Genomic DNA, 23,447 nt, shown 5'->3' on the forward strand with positions numbered 1-23,447 from the left:
ATATCTAAACCCAGCTTAGTACCAGGAATGCTCAGGGCCTACTCAAGAAGGCGAATAATCTGTTCCTAAAGTGATGACTAAAATTTTTATTGGTAGTTCATCTCATGGTAAAATTGCGTAACATGTAAAGAACCTAAAGCAGTCACATTTTACTGCAAAAAATTAAAATTTAAAAGCTATCAAGATTACACCATAAAATTTCCAAAAGCCTCCTAATATTCAAACCAAAAAAGGGGGGATAATAGAAGAATATCATTTAAGGAAAAATATCCTGTAAGTAAATTACATCTAGAAAATTGTTACCTTAGAAAATTAACTTTCATTTGTAATGCTAACAGCAAGACACCCATGTAAAACATACATGGTGTCAAAACAAGCCAAAGGAAAATCGTTTGGGCAAAAAATGAATAAGGATCACAAGTCAAATTTATAGAAAATATTCCTTTATTAACTTTTGGTAGAGAATATGTTTGTATATTTTCAGAAAACAACTCCGAGACCATGTGGATTCCTGCAACAGAGAGGAATTGACAGGAGTGCTCCAGCCATGAAGACAAACAGTCCAGAGATGAAAGACACTGACGATGCCTTGCCATACTAGCAGTCAGCAGCTGTGTGTCACTGCAGGTTGCCCAGGACCAAACCAGAGAGGGTCGGACCTGCATTACCACCATTTGTCCACCATCCAGAACTGAACTATCATTGCTGTTATGTACACAGAAGGAACTGTTTGACATAGAAATTGGGACTCAAAAGAGCTGTTGGCCCAGAAAGAAACTCGCTATAGACTGATTCATTTGCTTCTCAGCATAACCATTATTGCTTGTCTCATTTTCGGTACTTATAAGTGTATTTCTAGTATCACATGAGCTCATTCATCTAGGGGAAATGATGAACAACATAGACTGATGAACAAGATCAGCATCGATCCGACTGTCAGACCTCAGAGGGAAGGTAGGGGAGGGTGGGGATAGGGGAGATAGATCAACCAAAGGACTTGTGTGCTTGTATATGAGCCTAACCAGTGATCACTGACAACACGGGGGTGGGGGCATGCGTGGGGAGGGGTTTGGGATGGGAATGGGGGGATGAGGACAAATATGTGATACCTTAATCAATAAAGTAATTTTAAAAAAATCAGAGGAAGAAAATACAATCTTATTTAATAGTATCTAATTCAAACTGTGACTAACTTTCTGGCAATATTTCCCAGCTACTGTGCATTCATTCAAAGAGCACCTATTCCATGCCTAGCACAGTGGGAGAAAAAAAATAGATGAACCAGAAATAGTTTCTCAGTTAATAAGCTTACACATTGGTAGGGATGATAAGACATGGGCACAAATAATAAAAGCAAAATATGACAAGGTAATAAATGCTACTGGAGAAGCACAGATAAAGTACTGAGGTGTCCTAGAGAGAAGGGAGTTTTACTCTTAAATTACTAGATTAGTAATTTCCAGTTATAAAATAAATAAACCATGGGTATATGGAATATAGCAGAGATGATATAGTTAATCATATTGTAATAATTTTGCACAGTGACTGATAGTTACTAGACTTATCATGGTGATCACATCATATGTAGATAAATGTTGAATCACTATGTTGTACACTTAAAACTAACAACTATACTTTAATAAAAAATGTTTAAAGGTTCATGGAGGAGGTGGTATTTAGGCTGGCCTTTTAAGGATAAGTGGGATTTAGGGTTGGAGAAATTAGGGATGGAGCTGGGAAGGCAGAGAAAAGAGAAAGACCTTCCAGTTGGTATTTATCAAAATATAGCCTGAGGATTACTTGTGTTAGAATCTGAGGAGGCTGCATTTGAAGTAGGGCTTGAGTAACTGGCAGGATTTTCACAAGCAGAGGTGGAAAGAGGGTTTTCCAGAAAGATAAAACACTTCCTTCTCCCAACCCTTACTGTTGTTACCTAGGTAGCCATTTTGTCTTCTTTCCCTCCCAGTTCCTCATCATAAACTAGCCTCCACTCATTCACCCCCAAGTTGCTTGCCATATGTTTGGAACTAGATGCTCTAACCAGTCAGAGACTACCATTGGTTACTTTTGTATTGGCTTACTCAGGTTTCAGACTTCTAATAGTCGCAATTTAAATGCACTAAACCAAAATGCAAACCATCATTTCAGGCCACCGCTAGTCATCTACAAGGTCTTATGACTGGTTTCTCAAAGCTGTGGTCTGTAGACTACCTGCATCAGAAAGGACAATGGAGCCTCTTAAAATGCATATCCTAGCCTGGCCAGAGTGGCTCAGTGGTTGAATGTCAACTTAAAAACCAGGAGGTCAGGGTTCAATTCCTGGTCAGGGGCATGCAGGAGGCAGCTGATCCATGATTCTCTCTCATCACTGATGTTTCTAGCTCTCTCTCCCTCTCCTTTCCTCTCTGAAATCAATAAAAATATATTAAAATACACACCCTAGGACCTCACTCCAAGTCCACTGAATCAGAATCTCTATAATTATGGTTCAAGGATCTGAATCGCAACAAGTTCTTCAGGTGATTCTGAATCACACTGAAGTTTGAGACATATTGAGGGGCACAGGCAAAAGCAAACATACAAATGTACAGAAAAAATGTGAGTAGAACCTGATGTGCATGAATGAAAGAATGTGTGTCTATAAAAGTAAGTTGAGGGTAGAGCTTGGAAGGCCTTCACTGTCAGAGTCAGGGGATTGATTTGCATTTTACTGGCAATAGGGAGTTTACTATTCCTTTCAGTGGCACAGTAGCTTGGTTAAGACCCTGAAATCTAGAGCCAGACTGCCAGGGTTTAATTCTTAGCTTCTTGATTCACTAGCTACATGACCTTGGATAAGGTTTTTTTTTTCTTTCAATTTTGTTTTTCCATTATAGTTTACATTCAACATTATTTTATATTTGTTTCAGGTGTACAGCATAGTGATTAGACAATCACATACTTTACAAAATGTCCCCCCTGCCCCGATATTTCCAGTATCCTCCTGGCACCATACATAGTAAAAAAGGTGAAGAGATTAATAAGTACAAATTGGTAGCTACAAAATAGTCATGGGGATGTAAAGTACAGCATAGGGAATATAGTCAATAATATTGTAATAACTACATATGGGACCTTGGACAAGGTTTTAACCTCTTCCTGCTTCAGTTTCATCATCTATAAAAGAGGGATCATGGGATTAAATGAGTTCATATTTGTAAAGTGCTTAGAACTGTGGCTGGAATATAGTTAAGTATGTGTCAGCATAAAGACTTTTGAACAGGGTTGTATCATGGATAAGGCTATCTTGGGAAAATTAAGCTGGCAGTAATGTATATTCATTCCCTACCAGAAAATCCAATGATTTTTCCTTCTCAGGGGTTCTCAACCTTGGCTGCACACTGGAATTACCTCTGTCACATGCACCCCCAGGTCTGGACATAAATATACAAAGGTAATTCCAATGTGTACACATGGTTGAGGACCAATGCTCTAAATATATTTCAAATTTGTCCATTTTTTTTCAATTTTTTTATTAAGGTATTATATGTGTACATATCTTACCATTGCTCCCCCCACCCCACTCCCATATATGCCCTCACCCCCCCAGAGTTTTGCATCCATTGGTTATGCTTATATGCATGCATACAAGTCCTTTGATTGATCTCTTATCTCCCCCACCTCTCCCTAACCTTCCCCTTGTAATTTGACAGTCTGTTTGATGCTTTACTGTCTCTGTATCTATCTTTTTGTTCAAGTTTATAATGTTCTTTATTATCCATAAATGAGTGAGATCATGTGGTATTTTTATTTCATTGACTGACTTATTTCACTTAACATAATGTTCTCCAATTCCATCCAGGTTGCTGCAAATGATGAGAATTCCTTCTTTTTTATGGCAGCATAGTATTCCATTGTGTAGATGTACCACAGTTTTCTGATCCAGTCATCTGCTGACGGGCACCTAGGCTGTTTCCAAATCTTAGCTATGGTGAATTGTGCTGCTATGAACATAGGGGTGCATATATCCTTTCTAATTGGTGTTTCTAGTTTCTTCGGATATATTCCCAGGAGTGGGATTACTGGGTCAAATGGGAGTTCCATTTTCAGTTTTTTGAGGAAACTCCATACTGTTCTCCACAGTGGCTGCACCAGTCTGCATTCCCACCAGCAGTGCACGAAGGTTCCTTTTTCTCCGCATCCTCGCCAACACTTGTCATTTGTTGATTTGTTGATGATAGCCATTCTGACAGGTGTGAGATGGTACCACATTGTTGTTTTGATTTGCATCTCTCGGATAATTAGTGACGTTGAGCATGTTTTCATGTGTCTCTTGGCCTTCCTTCTGTCTTCTTTTGAAAAGATTCTATTTAGGTCTGTTGCCCATTTTTTTATTGGATCATTTATCTTCCTTTTATTAAGTTGTATAAGCTGCCTGTAGATGTTGGAGATTAAACCTTTATCAGTGATGCCATTTGCAAATATGTTCTCCCTTGCAGTGGGCCTTCTTGTTGTTTTGTTGATGGTTTCTTTTTCTGTGAAAAAGCTTTTTATTTTTATGTAGTCCCATTTGTTAATTTTCTCTTTAGCTTCCATTGCCCTAGGGGCAGTGTCAGTGAAGAATTTCTTTTGGCATATGTCCGACATTTTGCTGCCTGTGGATTCCTCTAGTATTTTTATGGTTTCCCGTCTTATGTTTAAGTCCTGTATCCATTTTGAGTTTATTTTTGTGTATGGCGTAAGTTGGTGATCAAGCTTCATTTTTTTGCATGAATCTGTCCAATTTTCCCAACACCATTTATTGAAGAGACTGTCTTTATTCCATTGTATGTTCATGCCTCCTTTGTCAAATATTAATTGAGCATAGTGGTTTGGGTCAATATATGGATTCTCTATTCTGTTCCATTGATCTATATGTCTGTTCTTGTGCCAGTACCAGGCTGTTTTGAGAACAGTGGCTTTGTAATACAGCTTGAAATCTGGTATTGAGATCCCTCCTACTTTATTCTTCTTTCTCAGGATTGCTGTGGCTATTCGGGGTCTTTTTTTTTATTCCAGATGAATTTTTGGAGAGTGCTTTCAAGGTCTGTGAAATATGCCGTTGGTATTTTAATGGGGAGTGCATTGAATCTATAGATTGCTTTGGGTAGTATGGACATTTTAATGATGCTGATTCTACCAATCCATGAACATGGTATGTTCTTCCATCTGTTTACGTCTTCCTCTATCTCTTTTTTCAGTGTCCTGTAGTTTTCCATGTATAGGTCTTTTACCTCCTTAGTTAAGTTTATTCTTAGGTATCTTAATTTTTTTGGTGCGATGGTAAATGGGATTGCCTTTTTAGTCTCTCTGTCTGTAAGTTCACTATTGGTGTATAGAAAGGCCATAGATTTCTTGGCGTTAATTTTGTATCCTGCTACATTGCCGAATTCATTTATTAAGTCTATTAGTTTTTTGATGGAGTCTTTCGGGGTTTTATGTACAATATCATGTCGTCTGCAAATAAAGACAGCTTTACTTGTTCTTTTCCAATTTGGATGCCTTTTATTTCTTCTTCTTGTCTAATTGCAATGGCTAATACTTCCAGTACTATGTCAAACAGGAGTGGTGAGTGTGGGCATCCCTGTTTTGTTCCTGTTCTTAGGGGAAATGTTTTTAGTTTTTGTCCATTGAGTATGATGTTTGCTGTGGTTTTATCATATATAGCTTTTATTATGTTGAGGTATGAGCCTTCTAGTCCCACCTTGTTGAGAGTTTTTATCAAGAAAGGGTGTTGGATTTTGTCAAATGCTTTTTCTGCATCAATTGATATGACCATGTGATTTTTATCTTTCAATTTGTTTATGTGATGTATCACGTTTATTGATTTGCAGATATTGTACCATCCTTGCAATCCTGGGATAAATCCTACTTGGTCATGGTGTATGATCTTTCTGATGTACTGCTGGAGCCGTTTTGCTAGAATTTTGTTGAGGATTTTGGCATCTATGTTCATGAGGGATATTGGTCTGTAATTCTCTTTCATTGTGTTGTCTTTATCTGGTTTTGGTATTAGGGTGATGCTGGCTTCATAGAAGGAGCTTGGAGGTGTTCCTTCCACTTGAATTTTTTTGAATAGTCTGAGGAGGATAGGTTTTAGTTCTTCCTTGAATGTTTGGTAAAACTCTCCTGTGAAGCCATCAGGTCCTGGGCTTTTGTTTGCCGGAAGCTTTTTATGACTGCTTCAATTTCGTCCATAGTTATTGGCCTATTGAGCTGTTTAGATTCTTCTTGATTGATTTTTGGAAGGTTATATTTTTCTAGGAATATGTCCATTTCCTCCAGGTTGTCCAGTTTGTTGGAATAGAGTTGTTCGTAGTATTTTGTAACAATCCTTTGTATCTCAGCGGGGTCTGTTGTTATTTCACCTCTTTCATTTCTGATTTTGTTTATTTGGGTCCTCTCTCTTTGCTTCTTGGTGAGCCTGGCTAGAGGTCCATCAATCTTGTTTATCCTTTCAAAGAACCAGCTCTTGGTTTTGTTGATCTTATGTATTGTTTCTTTGGTCTCTATGTCATTTATCTCCGCTCTGATTTTTGTTATTTCCTTCCTTCTGGTTACACTGGGCTTTTCTTGCTGCTCTTTTTCTAGCTCTTTGAGTTGTAGGGTTAGATAATTCATTACCATTGTTTCTTGTTTTTTGCAATAGGCTTGTAGAGCTATGAACTTCCCTCTCAAGACTGCTTTCGCTGTGTCCCATAGATTTTGGATTGTTGTGTTTTCATTGTCATTTGTTGCCATGATGTTTTTTATTTCTTCCTTGATCTCTCTGGTGACCCAGTCCTTGTTTAATAGCATGCTGTTTAGTCTCCATGTGTTTTATTTCTTTGGATTGTATTTATTGTAGTTGATTTCCAGTTTTATGCCACTGTGATCTGAGAAGATGCTTGATATAATGTCTATCTTCTTGAATTTGAAGAGACTTTGCCTGTGACCCAGCATATGGTCTATCTTTGAAAATGACCCATGAGCACTTGAGAAGAATGTATATTCTGTGGATTTGGGGTGAAATGTTCTGAAGATGTCAATTAATTCCATCTGGTCTAGTGAGTCATTTAGGATTGCTGTTTCTTTGCTGATTTTTTGTTTAGAGGATTTGTCCAGTGGTGATAGTGGGGTATTAAAGTCTCCTACTATGATTGTATTGCTATTAATCTCTCCCTTGATATCCTCCAGGAGTTTTTTTATGTATTTGGGTGCTCCTATATTGGGAGCGTATATGTTTACCAGAATTATTTCTCCTTGTTGGATTTCTCCCTTTAGTATTATGAAGTGGCCTTCCTTATCTCTTGTTATGGCATTTACTTTGAGGTCTATTTTGTCAGATATAATTATTGCTACCCCAGCTTTTTTTTCATTTCCATTTGCCTGAAAGATATTTTTCCATCCCTTCACTTTCAATCTGTGTGAGTCTCTTGTTCTGAGGTGGGTCTCTTGTAGACAGCATATATATGGGTCATATTTTTTTATCCATTCAGCCACTCGATGTCTTTTGATTGGAGATTTTAGTCCGTTTACATTTAAAGTTATTACTGAAAGGTATTTGTTTGTAGTCATATCTATTTTTGTGTCTGTATTCCTTCTTACCTGTTTATTTCTTCTTTTTACAGTATTCCCTTTAGCAATTCTTGCATTGCTGGTTTGGTGGTGATAAACTCCCTGAGCCTTTTTTTGTCTGCAAAGCTCCTGATTTCCACTTCAATTTTGATTGATAGTCTTGCTGGGTATAGTATTCTTGGATTCAGTCCTTTGCTTTGCAACACTTTGTATACCTCCTTCCATTCACTTCTAGCTTGTTGTGTTTCTGTTGAGTAATCATTTGACAATCTGATGGGTGTTCCTTTGTAGGTAACTCTCTGTCTCTCTCTTGCCGCCTTTAGGATTCTCTCTTTATCATTTATATTTGCCATTGAAATTATGACATGTCTTGGTGTGGGTCTTTTGGGGTTGATCCTGCTTGGGACTCTCTGTACTTGCGTAACTTTTATCTTTCCCATATCCGGGAAGTTTTCTGTCATTATTTCTTCGAATAGATTTTCTAATCCCTGCTGCTCTTCTTGTCTTCTGGCAGCCCTATTATACGCATGTTACTTTGTTTCATGTTGTCCCGAAGCTCCCTTAGGCTTTCCTCCTGCTTTTTAATTTTTTTCTCCAATTGCTGTTCAGACTGAGCTTGTTTCTGTACCTGATCTTCTAACTCACTAATTCGGTCCTCTGCTTCTTGTAGTCTACTGTTGAAACTTTCCATGGTGTTTTTGATTGTAGCTATATCACTTTTCATTTCTTCCTGATTCTTGCATAAGTTGTTGATTTTCTCATCCATCCAATGTATAAATTCCATGACCATTACTCTGAACTCCTTTTCGGTCATGTTGCAAGCTTCAGTTTCACTAATTTCCTTTCTTGGCGACTCCACATTTTCTTTCCTCTGTGAGTTATTTCGTTTCCCCATTCTGGCTATTACCAGAAAGCTCAAGCTTCCGTTTGCGTGGACCTGGGCCGTGTGCTGTGGGGACTTTGCTCCACCCGAGTTTCACTGAAGTGCTCTGACACTAGGACGTGTGGCTGCCTTTGGTTGGTGGGAACCAGACTTGCCCAGGGTCAGTGTCCCCAGTGTTCCGTGTGGTCTCGTGTGCACATTTAGAATCAGGGGCCCTGTCTGCACCACACTGTTGGTATGTGCCGAAAATGAGATCCTTAGCATGTGCCAGGAGTCAGAGTTTCCCTGTGTCTGCACCAAGACTCGAGTGTCAAAGTCTCTGTTGCCTTGTGCAGTTTCTTGTTGAGAATCAGGGTCCCTGTGTGTGCACGCACCAACAATTGGGGTCACTGGCTCTTAGTGTGAATGCGCTGTGAGTCAGGGATCCCAGGCAGCTGTGTTCGGCGTGCCAAATTCCCTGAAGTGGAGCTGCGTCCTGTGTGTGCTCTCTCTACTGAGCCAAACCGGCTAGGGCGCACACTCTTGAATTCCTAAAGGTGAGCTGGCTCAGTGCACTCTCCCAGATACCCCAAAGGGGGCGGAGTCCGTCCTGCATGCCAAATTCCCCAAAGGGAAGCCCCTCTGTGCATGCTCTATGATTCCCCAAAGGGGGAGCTGTGACCCGCAAGCCAAATTCCCCCAAATTCCCCAAAGGGGAGCCCTCTGTGCGCACTGACAGATTTCCCCGAAGGGGAGCTGCTTCTGTCCCGCGCGCCAACTTCCTTAAGGGGGAGCGCGTCCCTGCGCAAAGTTCTGCAGCTTGGGCGAGGGGTGGGTCTATCAGTTACTATGGCGCTATCCGCGCGCCTGCGGGGAGGGGGGTAGGCTCTTTGACTCACGGAAATCTGCGGGGAAGTCTGGATTCTTGTTGTTTGTTGGTCTGAAGCTGTGATAGCAGTTCTCTGTCCCCAGTGGCTGCAGGGTCCTGGTTTGTGTCAGAAGCCAGGATCCGAGTCTCAGGCAGCTCTGTTTCTCAAGATGGCGTGGTCTCCACGTCCGCACCATCTGCTGAGAAGTGTCCGCTTTGTGCGCGGGGCTCCGCCGTCTAGGACTGCCCGGTTAGGGAGCCCCTTGGAAGACCTGCAGAATCTAACTGACCCTATCTCATACACACACACACACACCACACACGTCTACACTCTCCTCTATGGGTTCCTCACTCACACTCTCTCTCTCCCTACCTTCCTGCCAGTCGCCATCTTTTTCTTTGTCCATTTTTTGTTACCAAATGCTCTCTATATGCAAGAACTATGGTAGGTCCTCTTCCTGAATTATCTAATTTGAACCTAACAACTATTTGGAGGTAGGTGTTAAATTTATCTTTAATTTAAATATTGTTAGAGAGCTTGAATACATTGCTCATAATCACCCAGGTGGAAAGTAGCAGGGCTCGGATGAGAACCAAGGTAGCCTGGCTCCAAAAGCTCCATTTGAACCACTACTTTGCACTGTGCCCTTAGACCAGTGCACACTCCCACACTAGTGAGACTACTAGACTCACCTTTTTCCTGGTCTTTCACTTGCTTTATTGTCTCCCTCAAATCTAATTTGGACACAATAGCTGGTGAGATCTTTAAAGTCATAACAGCATCATGTCATGCCCCTGTGTACAACTTTCCAATGGCTTCCCAATGCACTTAAAAACTGAAATCCAAACTCCTTCTTATAGCTTTGAGTATCCTGCATGGTCTGTTCACCTCTCAAGCCTCATCTGCCAATTTTGACCATAAACACTACAGTATATTCCAGCTACACTGATCCTTATATTCCTTGAACACTCTAAGCTCTTCTCTGCCAAAGGCCTCTAAACTTACTTTTCTTTCTGCTTAGAATAATCTACCCACAGAATGTTTGCATGGATGGCTCCTTTTCATCTTTCAAGTCTGAGCTTAAAAGTTATCTCAGAAAGACCTTCCCAATCATTCAACCTAAATGCCCTCACCTCTTATTTTCTATATCAGTCCTTTGTTGATTTCCTTCATAGTACAGTTGTCCCTCAGAATCCCTGGAAGATTGGTTCAGGATCCCCCCAACGGCTACCAATATTTGAGAATGCTCAAGTCCCTCATATAAAATGTGTATTTGCATATAACCCATATATATTAGGTGTACTGGTTAACAATGCCGATTTTGTAATCAAAGAAAACACGATAATTTCAAGAGAAACATCAAAAGTGCTTTATTCAAAGTGATGTCCATCGCTAGCTACACATTTCCCCATCTTTCAGATAATTTGTGGATACTGTCCCAATAGAACTTTTCTTGTTTTGAGGCAGACCATTCAGAGACCCAATTTTCCACTTCTTTATACGTTTTGAAGTGCTGCTCAGAAAGTGCGTGTGCCATCAATCAGAACAAGTGGTAATCTGAAGGAGCAAGGTCTGGTGAATACGGTGGGTGGGTTAATACTTCCCAGGAAGATCTTTTAATGTGTCCTTAACTGGTTTTGAAGTGTGTGATGGTATGTCATCATGAAGCAAAATTACTTTGCCATGTCTTCTGGCACATTCTGGTCGTTTTTCTAGTAAGATCAAAGCATGGTTCAAATTGATTATTTGTTGTCGGTAGCGATCAGTATTAATGGTTTCACCTGGTTTTAGAAGCTCATAATACACCACACCTTCCTGATCCCACCAAATGCAGAGCATTGTCTTCTTTCCGAAGCGATTTGGTCTTGCAGTTGATGTTGATGGTTGACCTGGATCAACCAATGATTTTGTGCATTTGGGATTCTCAAAATAAACCATTTTTCATCACCAGTCACAATTTGATGCAAAAAAGACTTTCTTTCGTGCCATTGAAGCAACATTTTACTGATGACTTTTCAGTTTTCCATTTGTCTTAGGTTCAGTTGATGTGGCACCCATTTTCCTTCCTTTAAAATCTTTCCCATTGCTTGTAAATGATCAGAAATTGTTTGCTGAGAAACATTTAATCTTTCTGCAAGTTGTTTTTGAGTTTGACAGGCATCTTCATCTAATAATGCTTGTAATTGTTTGTCTTCAAACTGTTTTGCTTGACCTGGACGGACGTTCTTTGTCTTTCACATTGAAATCATCTTTTTAAAGCCTTTCAACCAGCATTCACAAGTATCTTGAGATGGAGCATGTTCACCATAAGCTTCCCAAAGTATTCAGCAGCACTTTTCTTCAAAATAAAGTAATGAATTAAAACTTCTTGCAAATGCTCTTTTTTTTTTTTTTGGCACGAAATTTTTTAAGCGTAAAAATATCTGTGATGTTAACACCTTCAGAAAATTTGACATATGCAGTTTTGAAGCTTGCTGTTAATACAACAAAATAGCAAACATATCAAATCGCATATATATCAACCAACATATGTGTAACTCCATCTATTGAAAGAAATCCACATTATTAACCGGTACACCTAGTACATATAGGTTACACCAAGATATGCCTATATACCACTTCAATCTGTAGTTGATTGAATATGCAGATGCATACCACATGGATATGGAGGACCAAGTGAAATTAAACTGTTCATATTTAGATATTTGTTTACTTTTTGTATATTATTTGTCTTCTCTGGTAAGATGTAAGTTCCATAAGAGCAAATAACATATCTTTGCTGCTCCATATGCCAGATATGGTTTTACAAGTTGTGCACTCCACAAGGGTGCCACAGCTAAGGCAGTGTATTCACAAGGATTTTCTGGCAAATGGCAGCAAAGTATCTTAAGTAAGGGAATCCCTTTTGTAATATATTTTTTTGTTGATTTTTTACAGAGAGGAAGAGAGAGGATAGAGAGTTAGAAACATCGATGAGAGAGAAACATCGATCAGCTGCCTCTTGCACACCCCCCACTGGGGATGCGCCCGCAACCAAGGCACATGCCCTTGACCGGAATCGAACCCGGGACCCTCGAGTCCGCAGGCCGACGCTCTATCCACTGAGCCAAACCAGTTTCGGCCGGGGAATCCCTTTTGTAATTCACATATAGATGCTATAGAGTCTTGGAGGTGCCCTGTGTGTGCACTATATTTTCAACAATATGTATTCAGCTTCTAGCAAAGTGCTGAGCATACAGTAGATGATCAATAAATATGTTGATTGGATGGAAGGAAAGAAGACAAAATTAGATACTGCCATAGGGAAAATGGGAAAAGGGAGGGATACATAACTGCTAATAGATTTGGCAATTTGAGAAAATGCAATAAAGGGGAAATTAATGGTGGTTATGTTTGCTCTTAGAAGCCTAGAAAAAAAAGTGGCATCATTCAATATTAAATAAATGGAAGTCAAAGAAGAAAAAATTGGCTTGAGAAAATTACTATTCCATTTTAGATATAATTTGAGAAAATGATGCTTTACATATTGCTTTTATTGAGTTTATCACAATACAGCCATGGTATTTTATGAATATACTAGAGGCCCAGTGCATGAAATTCGTGCGGGGAGCAGGGGGGTCTCTCAACCTGGCCTGCACACTCTCGCAATCCGGGACCCCTTGAGGGATGTCCAACTGCTGGTTTAGGCCCTGATCACCCAGGGATCAGGCCTAAACCAGCAGTTGGACATTCCTCTCACAATCTGGGATCGCTGGCTCCTAACTGCTCACCTGCCTGCCTGATCGCCCCTAACCACTCTGCTTGCCTGCCTGATCACCCCTAACTGTCTGCCTGCCTGATTGCCCCTAATCATGCACCTGCCTGCCTGATCGCCCATAACTGCTCTGCCTGCCTGCCTGATTGCCCCTAACCCCTCTGCCTGACTGCCTGATCACCCATAACTGCTCTGCCTGACTGCCTGATCGCCCCTAACTGCTATACCTGCCTGCCTGCCTGATTGCCCCTAACTACTCGCCTGCCTGCCTGCTCAGTGTGCGTCATAACAACCAGTTGTTCCACCATTCAGTCGATTTGCACATTATCCTTTTATTTTATAGAAGATAAATTTTCCCTGCACAGTCTTCAAAATGGTCATGTCAATGCTTTGCAAGGCCCATTCTGTCTTTTAAGGCTGTGCATGGAAATAGCCTGTGTTTTACAATACAATAATATGGGGCCCAAACTAGAAGGGATTAAGGAAAGATAGAATAAGACATGCACTTTCACACTAGATGATTCCCACCCCGCCTCTCTTGCCACATTCCTGTGGTTTCTGTCAACTGGTGGCCCTTAAAATCAGTGCTTTTATTTTTTCCCCCTTTTCTGTAGGAAAGCATCCCTACAAACTAAAGCTACGACAGAAAATTCACTTTCCCTAGGACACTGGGCAGATATTTTCCTCTCTTCTAAGTCTTCCTACTCAGATTGGCAGCATCTTGGGTCTTGAGATATGGATGGGATACCTACCTCTGCATACCCGGCAGCAGGAATCTGGAACAGAGATAGGGAATGCACAGCTTAATTTGGGGCAAGTCTTGAGACCACAGTACACATTTCCCTCCTGCCAAGAAGAAACAGAATTAAGGTCACAAGGTGGCTTAGAGAGGTACCTGGGATGAGAAGAGGCTCAAAACATGGCATGTTCTTCCCCACTGGTCTCCCACAGTCAGTTCTAGGTACTTCCTAAAATTTACTAGGTATTATTTTGTTCTATTTACTATTTTACCACACCAGAGATTAAGACACAGAAGAATTATCAATCCTCATTGTGCATCCTGGTCTAAGATGTCACAAAGTGGTCCATGGAAGGACTGCCATAGGCCTCCAAATCACCAAATACAGTTTTGTTCCTCTGTCCTCTGTTCATTGTATCCCTTGGTCCTCATCATACCTCAGCTGGATGTTGGGGATTTCGGGAATGTGGATTTGCATATTAGCCACCTTTTGTAACTCTCACTAGTCTCTCTTCCAAACCCAGGATACAAGCTCTCTGGGGTAATACAAAACTATACAAATGTTCTGAATTGACAGCTCAGTCCAGCACGAGGCAAAGGAGAGGATCAAATTTACTTGCTGTTATGTCTGTTTTTGCATAATCTTCATTCCCTAAAGTTCTATGTTCCAAACATTATTTCTTAAGCCTTGTTCTTAGTTCTTAGAAGCATATAATTCTGGGGCTAGAAGGATTCCTGAAAGGTCAGGAAGGCATGACCACAACCAAATTATTCCAAACTACTGAGATACTATATTTTTACTAAAAACCCCTATGGATCTGCATCTTTCAAGGCGTCTGATGTCTGAAGCATACAATCTCGAACTTGAAAATCACTGTAACTCATATTTGTGAATTATAATCACTCTTGGAAATCCAGCATTAAATTCCCCTTAGAAGGAAAATAGTTGTTTCTACATTTAACTTCATTCCCTAACACTTCAGTTTAAATACTCATTTAACTCCATTTTCTGGTTCTATCTATTTCATTCTCTGGACTGCACAATTAGATGAAGATATAATCAGTATAGTTCATTGCTTAAGTATATACATTCTTTTGACAAGAAATGTCACAGGTTCAATCATGCTTTGTCAAGAGAGTTCTCATTGCAGGGAACCAGGGATGAACTGGTTAATGGAATACTTCAGAGATGAAACTAAGAGACTGCCTATTTTCTTGTGAATTTCACTGAATGGCCCTAGATGGTGCCAGTGACTTTTCTACCCACAGTATCTATCCCTACAGCTTCAAATGAAGGCTTTAATGGTATAACTACTGTTTTTTAAAAAGTACATATCAAGACCACCAATTCATCACTGTCCTTTAAGCAGTCCCAAAGCTTTAAGACCAGAATATGACTGGGTCTGACCTCTTCAACAGAGTTATTCAGAATGGATGAAATCAGGGAGTCTGGATTAACACTAATGCTATGATTTAAATGAAATTCATCTTCCATTCAAACACCCTACAATGCAAGCTCAAACTAAAGGTATTAGTACAGAGGAAGCTTTCTTATTTGGGTAGGGGCTAGCAGGGACATTAAGATGCAGGGACTTACCGAACAGCTGCACTGGGTGCACTGATTGGGTTGCCGGTTCTGAAAGAGTCCTTCAGCCATGAACAGCTCACCATGTTGGTAAGTGGTCCCATTGTACTCACACGACTTGCTGGTTACCTTATTGTTCACTGGGAGTAAGGAGTCTTCTGGGACAGGGTGGAGAAAAAAACATACCAAGTATTGGCATCATTGCAAAGAATTTCATAAATCCCAACAGTAGATGGGGCTGTACCACACTGAGGGAGTTAAAAAATAGTCCCTAATTCAGTGGCTGATGATGAAAAAATACAGACATGCCTCGCTTTATTGTGCTTCACTTTATTACACTCCATAAGTGTGATATATATATATATATATATATATATATATATATATATATATATATATAAATTGAAGGCATGAGCCTCCATCCGCAAAAAGATTACAACTTGCTTTATTGTGATACTCGTTTTATTAAAGTGGCCTGGAACAAATCCCATGGTATCTCTGAGATATGCTTATATTAAAGCAGCCAGACAAGAATAGCAACTGACATGACCATCATCCACTTTTTTCATTTGCTAAGCATTTATTGAACAACTGCTCTCTGTGATAGGCGTTAGAGAGAGACCAGATAAGAAGGACAAGGACCTTGCATTGATGGAGCTAACAGATCTATAAGAATAAGGTATTAATTTGCCTAGAAGGAAGGAGTTCTGTCAGAAGAAAAACCTATATACACTGAGTGGCCAGATTATTATGATCTCTGAACGCATAATAATATGGCCACTCAGTATATATATATATTAGAGGCCCAGTGCAAGAATTCGTGCATGGGTGGGGTCCGGCCAGCCTGGCCAGGGGGAGGGGACATGGGAGGTTGGCTGGCCTGCCTGTTGGTCGAACTCCTGGTCGAGGAGACAATTTGCATATTAGCCTTTTATTATATAGGACATACACTGAATGGTCAGATTATTATGCGTTCAGAGATCATAATAATCTGGCCACTCAGTGTATATAAAAAAGGCTACTATGTTGTGCCCAATCGTCCAACTGGTTGCTATGATGCGCACTGACCACCAGGGGGCAGATGCTCAACTCAGGAGCTGCCGTGATGCGCACTGGCCATTTACAGATAAATGGCACCACAGACCTGGCACCCACAAAGCAACACTTGGCTTCCCCCAAGTGTAAGGTGACTAGACGTACCGCTTTTGGTGGGACAGTCCCGATTTTTAACAATTTGTCCCATGTCCTGCGGCGTTTTAAAAAAGTCCCGATTTTTGGAAAGAATGCACGACAAGCTAGGGAATGGCGGGAGAACAGGAAGGGAATATACGGTTTTCAGCGGCCATGTGGCTATTTAGCCAGGATATGAGTTTTATATTATTTTTGTTAATTTTATAATGTTAAACTTTAATAATTACAAATAATTGTTGAGAACTGATTATCGAGAACTGCTTATCAAAGTTCGCATTGTTGATCAGTTGTTAGAATTCGACCACCATTGTTTGGACTTAATAAACAATGGCATTTTTTGGGATTGGCAACGACGAAAACATTTTGTAACTGTCTCTCAGACGATACACATCGTCCTGCGTGCTAGTAAGCTAGTTAAACAAGTGATGTCATTACAAATCAGCTATTCAGATAATTTAGGTAAGTAATTTTCATAAATACATAAATTTTCTTGAATTTAGCAGACAGTACTCATATTATTTATATTTTATAGTGGCGGCAAAAAGTCTAGCACCAGCCTTGAAAGTGACACTTACGACTTTGTTACGGCAAATTCAGAGGAAAAATAATACAAGTTAGTATTGTTATTATTTAGAAAGAAATATAGGATTAAAATTAAAATAATTTTTAAAATATAGTTACTTAATAACAATCTAATTTAATTTATAAACTAATAATAAAATATGTTCATGTAATTATGTACCTACTTACTGTGTTTTTAAGCAATATGTATATAATAATTTATAATATAATTTTAAATTATTTATTTAGATTTTTAACATAATGAGTAAGAAAAGAGGATGCAAATTCAACAATGATCTAAGAAGTGAATTTCCTTTTATTAAAAAAAACAAAAGTGATTACAATATAGACCAAATTTTTAATCAAGAACCCCCCCCCCCAATGGAGCTCCAGTGGCACAATCGGTTAGCGCGCGGTACTTATAAGATCCCCCCCCCCCCCCCCCGTCAATGGTGTCCCACTTGCTTTACCAATGTTAAAATCTGGTCACCTTACCCAAGTGGGACACAGGCCCTGCCACCACCGTGGAGTGACATCCCACCAAATCATAGCTGATGCTGCCAAGACCCCATGGCGCAAAATGCAGCCCGCAGCCCACAGCCCAGCCCCGCCTGGAAATAGTCCCTATGGATGCCTGGTAATGACGTCACATAGCAATGCCTGGCTTCCTTTCCCTAGCGACAACTAGCCTCCTTGCAGTTATCTTCAGCCCAGGAACATGACTTGCTTTATAGGCAGGTGGAAACATTTACACTTCAACCAAATGTCTGTGAAGCATTTTCCTGTGCCTCATCTCATTTGATCCTCACAGAAGTCCTGGAGTAGGTAGATAGGAGACTTGGTGGAATCCTGTTTTCTTTTCATTAGCCAGAAAACGGAGATTTAGAAAGCTTAGAAACTTGACCAGACTGAAAAGAAGTAAGAAATGGTGGACCTTGAAAATGACTTCAGGTTTTTTCACTGCACAGAATATAGTCAAACACTGCTGCAGTTAAATATTTTACTCTTTGTTCTCCCTGTGTGATCTACAATAATAATCTGCTCTGTGCTGATATTTACTGCTGTGTTGCTGACAATTACCTGAAAAAGAAGTTGGGGTGCTTCACTGGGCTGTAAAAAGTTTAGCTAAATCAGAAAACAGGTCTAACTAAGCAAGTTTATCTATATATATAAAGCTCTTGCTGGTGCCAATCTCACACATGTGTTTCCATCTGTCATTGTCGATCATGAATTTGGTTGACACTTACAGAGAAAGGGCGAATAGCAATATTAAAATATTTCTTCTAATTAATTTCCTTTCAATGTGCACAAATTTGTGCACTGGGCCTCTAGTCTATTATAATTACCCTGGTAACTGTATCCCCTCCCATGTTTTACTATACCATTTGGTATGTGATTGAATGCTTATTCTAGCCTCTGGAATCGTTGGTTATTTTTAATCCCTCCACCAAGATTACACCCTCCCTTTCACTCTTTTCCACCTATTAAAGTCCTATCTAATTTTGAAGGCTCAGTAAAAGTTCCTTTTCCTACAGGAAACATTCCCTAATAGCTCCAGCCCCAAACTGGATCTTTCAAGGCATCTGATGTCTGAAGCACACAATCTGGCATCTGAATATAACTATAACTCATATTTGTGAATTATAGTCACCTAGCTAACAATTTACAAAGAGATTTCACATACATTATTAGAATGGAGCCTCATAATGACCTTGTCAATCAAATAAGGCAGATTTTTATCTTCATTTTTCATTTGAGGGCAACAAGTTTCTGAGGTTGAAAGTCTTATCTGAAGTTACCAAGCTAGTGAGTGATGAAAAAAGGAATGGAAATCTGATCTCCTGATCCTAAATTCCATTTTTCTTTCTAACAGCACATGTGTATATATTGTTTTTTGAGGACTGGAACTGTGCCTTATATAACTCTTTTCTCCATGGAGTCTAGTGTAGGATTGTAGCAAAAAGTCAATGCACTTGGTGAGTTGACTCTAAGTGAATGATCTCAAAAAGTCTTTTCACTGAACTTCCCCAAAGTGCATGGTGTATGTGCATGCAAATACACACACACACACACACACACACACACACACACACACACACACACACACACCAAACAACAGTGAACAAGCCCCCAGATTAAACTAATCATTTTTTAATTTCTTTATCAATTAAGGTATTACATATGTGTCCTTATCCCCCCATTATCCCCCCCAACCCCCCCCCCCACTCATGCCCTCACCCCCTGTCGCCTGTGTCCATTGGTTAGGCTGATAAATTAATCGTTGATGTACAAGTTAATAATAGATGCAAGCAGAGCTTGGAAAAATGCCTGCTTCAGGATATGGAATAATATAAATCAGGGAAGTTGTGTTTCATTAGCAGAAGGTTTTGAGAGTTAGAACCTCCTTCCTTTCCCATTAGTCTAAATTATAATGAAAATGAGTCCATATTATAGGTAAATTATACAACTGTTTAAACTATACAAAATGGCATCATGCTCAGGATGGAGGTAAAAATGATAAAGGGTAATAAAAATAATAATTCAATACCTAGCACTTAGAGAGTTTTAATTAATATGCCAGGCACCATGGTGAGTGGTTTTCTATGCATTATTTTATTGGCTTTTACTAATAATATTGTCATATAGACACTATGATTATACCACTTTTGTGATGAGGAAACTAAGGCTTAAGAAATTAATTGACTTGCCCCGGGTCACACAACTTGTAAGTGGTAGCAACATGATCTAAACTGATGTTTGACTGATTCTAGAATCTTCCCTTCTAGCCACTATCAAGGTGGATGCCAATCATATCAAACCTATAACAAGGAAGGGACCATTCAATTAAAAAACCAAAACCAATAGAACATAAAGGCTGTCTTGCCTTCTAGAATGTTTTTGCCTAAATACCCAGAAAACTGGTATCGCACTTTCTTTGGCTTCAGTGACTCTGGTAAGTAACTCAATTACATACTTTGCTGTATAAATTTATCTAGCTTCAATTTCTGAATCACTCACCCCTTGGATGTTAACTACTTATTAATGACCCCTTACAGGCTACAAAGGAAATTTCTTAATTTTGCCTTAAAAAGAAGCTGCCTTAACTCCTAGAAAGGATTTCACTCATACTAATTGACCTCTGGTCTGGTCTATGAGTCCTGCTCCTGCCCCAAATACACACAAACAGACAGCTACAGCTAATATAGAGGACTGAATGAAATTCACTGGGGAAAGGACAGGAGCAGGACCATTTGTCCCCTGGGATCTAATTATATAAAATCTCAGTATTTTTTGATGAAAGAAAACTAGATGATCTACAAAATAATATTTGCCATTATTCTTACAGGAGCTGGTGAATCTTTGCAATATCAAATGGAAAATCAGTTTTCAATTACTTTGTATCAAAAAATGTGAATTGAGTTTTAAATTAGGCCCCCATAAAGGGATCAAAAGCAAGGCAACCTCAGGGGGAGGTTTTCCAGTGGAAGCATGACCTTGAGAGTCTTTCTTACAATAGTCTTTGGAGTAACCTGACATTGGAGTCAATTACTCTACTCAAGAGGAGATGGGGGGAAAGCAAAAGAGAGGAAGATAGAACAATAAAAAGAGAAACCACTTATTTAATGTTTAATACTAGTTTTACACAATAAATCTAACATCTTCACATTTATTCTTATTTCATTTTCTACTGTCCCTAATGGGATGGCGGGAAAATAATGAAAATGAAGCTGCTAATGTCCCCAAAGTTTAGGCCATGTTACATAGCTATTTATTAGGAGAGGCAACTCAGAAAAATAGCTTTTGTACTTCAAAATGTGTGCTATTTATGTTAAAACTAGGGGCAGAAAAGAAATAAAATTGGTACCTGGAAAGATAACTGTGCTCTCATGTTTACTGCAGCTTTTTCCATAATAACCAAGATATATATATATGATGCAAGTGTCCATTGATTAATAAATGGATAAAGAAATTATGAGCTATATATATATATATATGGCTCATAATTCATATATATATGGCTCATAATTCATATATATATATATGAATATCATTCAGCCTTTAAAAAGAGGCCCTGTGGGCAAAGGAAACTAATGTTAAAATAAACAAATGGGACTACATTAAAATAGAAAGCTTCTGCACAGCAAAAGAAACCATTAACAAAATGAAAAGGGAGTCCACTGTATTGGAGAACATATTTGGTGATGATACATCTGATAAAGGTTTAATATCCAAAATATATAAGGAAACCATACAACTTAACAAAAGGAAGACAAAAAATCCAGTTAAAAATTGGCAAAGGACCTAAACAGATACTTCTCCAAAGTGGACATACAGATGGCTAAGAGACATATGAAAATGCTCAAAGTCACTGATCATCAGAGAGATGCAAATTAAAATGACAATGAGGTATCATCTCACACCTGTCAGAATGGCTATCATCAACAAACCAACAAATGACAAGTGCTGGTAAGGATGTGGGGAAATGGGAACCCTAGCACACTACTGGTGGGAATGCAGGCTGGTGCAGTAATTAAGAAAAACAGTATGAAGTTTCCTCAAAAAATTAAATATGGGACTGCCATTTGACCCAGTGACCCAACATCTAGGAATATATCCTAAGAATACTAATCAGAAAGGATGTATACACCCCTATGTTCATAGCAGCACAATATACAATAGCTAAGATCTGGAAACAGTCCAAGTGCCCATCAATAGATGAGTGGATAAAAAAGTTGTCATGGGGGGGGGGGGGGATGGCAGCTGAATAGACAGACGTGTCCTGAGCCTTGTCCCGGAACAGATAGAAAGAGCAGCTGAGGGTCTCACGGGGAGTGTCTGTTGGTGAGTTAAGGGATAACTATATTCCAGAAGAAGGTGGGGGACTTGCTGCATTCCCTCCTGGAGCCACCGGCTTGGACGCAGAGACTGTGCCATCTTGAAGGGGAAAGTGGATGTTATCGGAAGCCTGAATCTACAACGGCAGCACCCACTGAACAGCTGTGAACCCCAGAACACCGGTTCCCAATTGGCACAAACACACGGATGGATTCAAAGGAGCTCTACACTCCACCACGGAAAGGTCAGATTTCGCCTGGGATAAGGTGAAGTCTCTGGTTCTGGCAAGACAGAGAAACGTGTGCACTGCGGGAGCTGGAGGACGAGGGGAAGTCTGCACCTAGAAAAATCTGTGGCTGTTGGGGCTGGTGTGATCTGTGAATGTGGAAGGGGGTCCTCAGAGCTGCTAACAGAAAGGATCTCTAAAAAGCAACCCATTTTGATCTGACACAGAAGGACAGCCTAAAAAATTTAAAAGTGTGCGGGCTGCTTGGACACAAGGGGGATGGAAGGACTGTGCAGACTTGCGCATGGCCCCTGAGTTCGCACACTTGCGGGTTTTCCTCTTTGAATCCTTGCTCCTGATTGCTAAGCCCAGTGCATGGGATCGCCCAGTTAGGGACACCCTAGGAGACTGCAGGGGAAGGTTGTTTTTCTGGAGCCTGGGGATCAGTGCGGGGAGTGAACATCCGAGAACCAGCTCTGGGGCCACCACAAACCAGTATTGAGTGCCACAGGGAAAACAGGATCTAAGCACAGGCTAGAGAGGACCTATAGACCCAGAGGTTAATCCAGAAACACTGCCACCCAGGGGTTGAATCACAAATTGACTCTTGTGTAATCACAAATAAAGGAATACAAGAAATTAAGACACAATGCCTGCTTAAAAACCAGGACTGGCTTACAATACTGAGGAGCAGTAGAACGCAGGGAACTGCAATACTGTTCTGACTGGAAAACAGGCGTGCCAAACAGAACATAGAGAAGTGAATGACCTTCACTACTGCACATTTTTTATTTTTTTTAATTTATTTTTTTAATTTTTTAATTTTTTAATTTTTTTCATCTTTTTCTTAAGAAACTAATTTTTTTCTTTTTCCCTCACTTGATTTTACCTTTTTAATTTTTATTTTCAATCAGTATTATTACTACTACTATTTTACATTTTTTATTGTGTCATTTTATTTTCTCTTTATTTTACTTTGAGATTAGTGTTCTACATTCTATTTTCATCTTTTCTTTAACTTCATTCTACTCTATCTCAACTCTACCTTTATGCTATCACTCTCTTCCTAACTTTTCCCCTTTTGGTGTCCTGTTTCTCTTACCCTTTTCCTGCTTTAGATTTTTCCTATTCTTTCTTTTTACTCCCTGTTAAATTTCACGCTACGCATATATTTAATTTCCAATCCTCTGCCCCGAGTCCAGACACACCTCTCTCTTCTCTGTCTTCACTATCCAAAAAATTGTTTTTC

At 39.7% G+C, this 23,447-nt stretch overlaps 1 protein-coding gene across 6 annotated transcripts in view; it reads right to left on the bottom strand.

Moving 5' to 3' along the window:
- CHRDL1 (chordin like 1) overlaps positions 1 to 23,447 on the bottom strand; it is a gene marked incomplete at its 3' end in the record, with an annotated part of 222,344 nt that overhangs the window by 61,069 nt on the left and 137,828 nt on the right. For 3 of the 6 annotated variants that reach the window (XM_079765852.1, XM_079765848.1, XM_079765850.1), the window contains exons 5-6: positions 15,397 to 15,542; positions 13,813 to 13,906 (exon numbers count right to left, since the gene is read on the bottom strand). In XM_079765852.1, coding sequence (XP_079621978.1) covers positions 13,813 to 13,906; positions 15,397 to 15,542 — 240 coding nt within the window. The remainder of the gene's footprint in view (positions 1 to 13,812; positions 13,907 to 15,396; positions 15,543 to 23,447) is intronic. The other 3 variants (XM_079765849.1, XM_079765847.1, XM_079765851.1) reach the window with 1 other exon arrangement.

This window comes from Cnephaeus nilssonii, assembly GCF_951640355.1.
Source record: "Cnephaeus nilssonii genome assembly, chromosome: X".
Classification (NCBI taxonomy): domain Eukaryota; kingdom Metazoa; phylum Chordata; class Mammalia; order Chiroptera; family Vespertilionidae; genus Cnephaeus; species Cnephaeus nilssonii.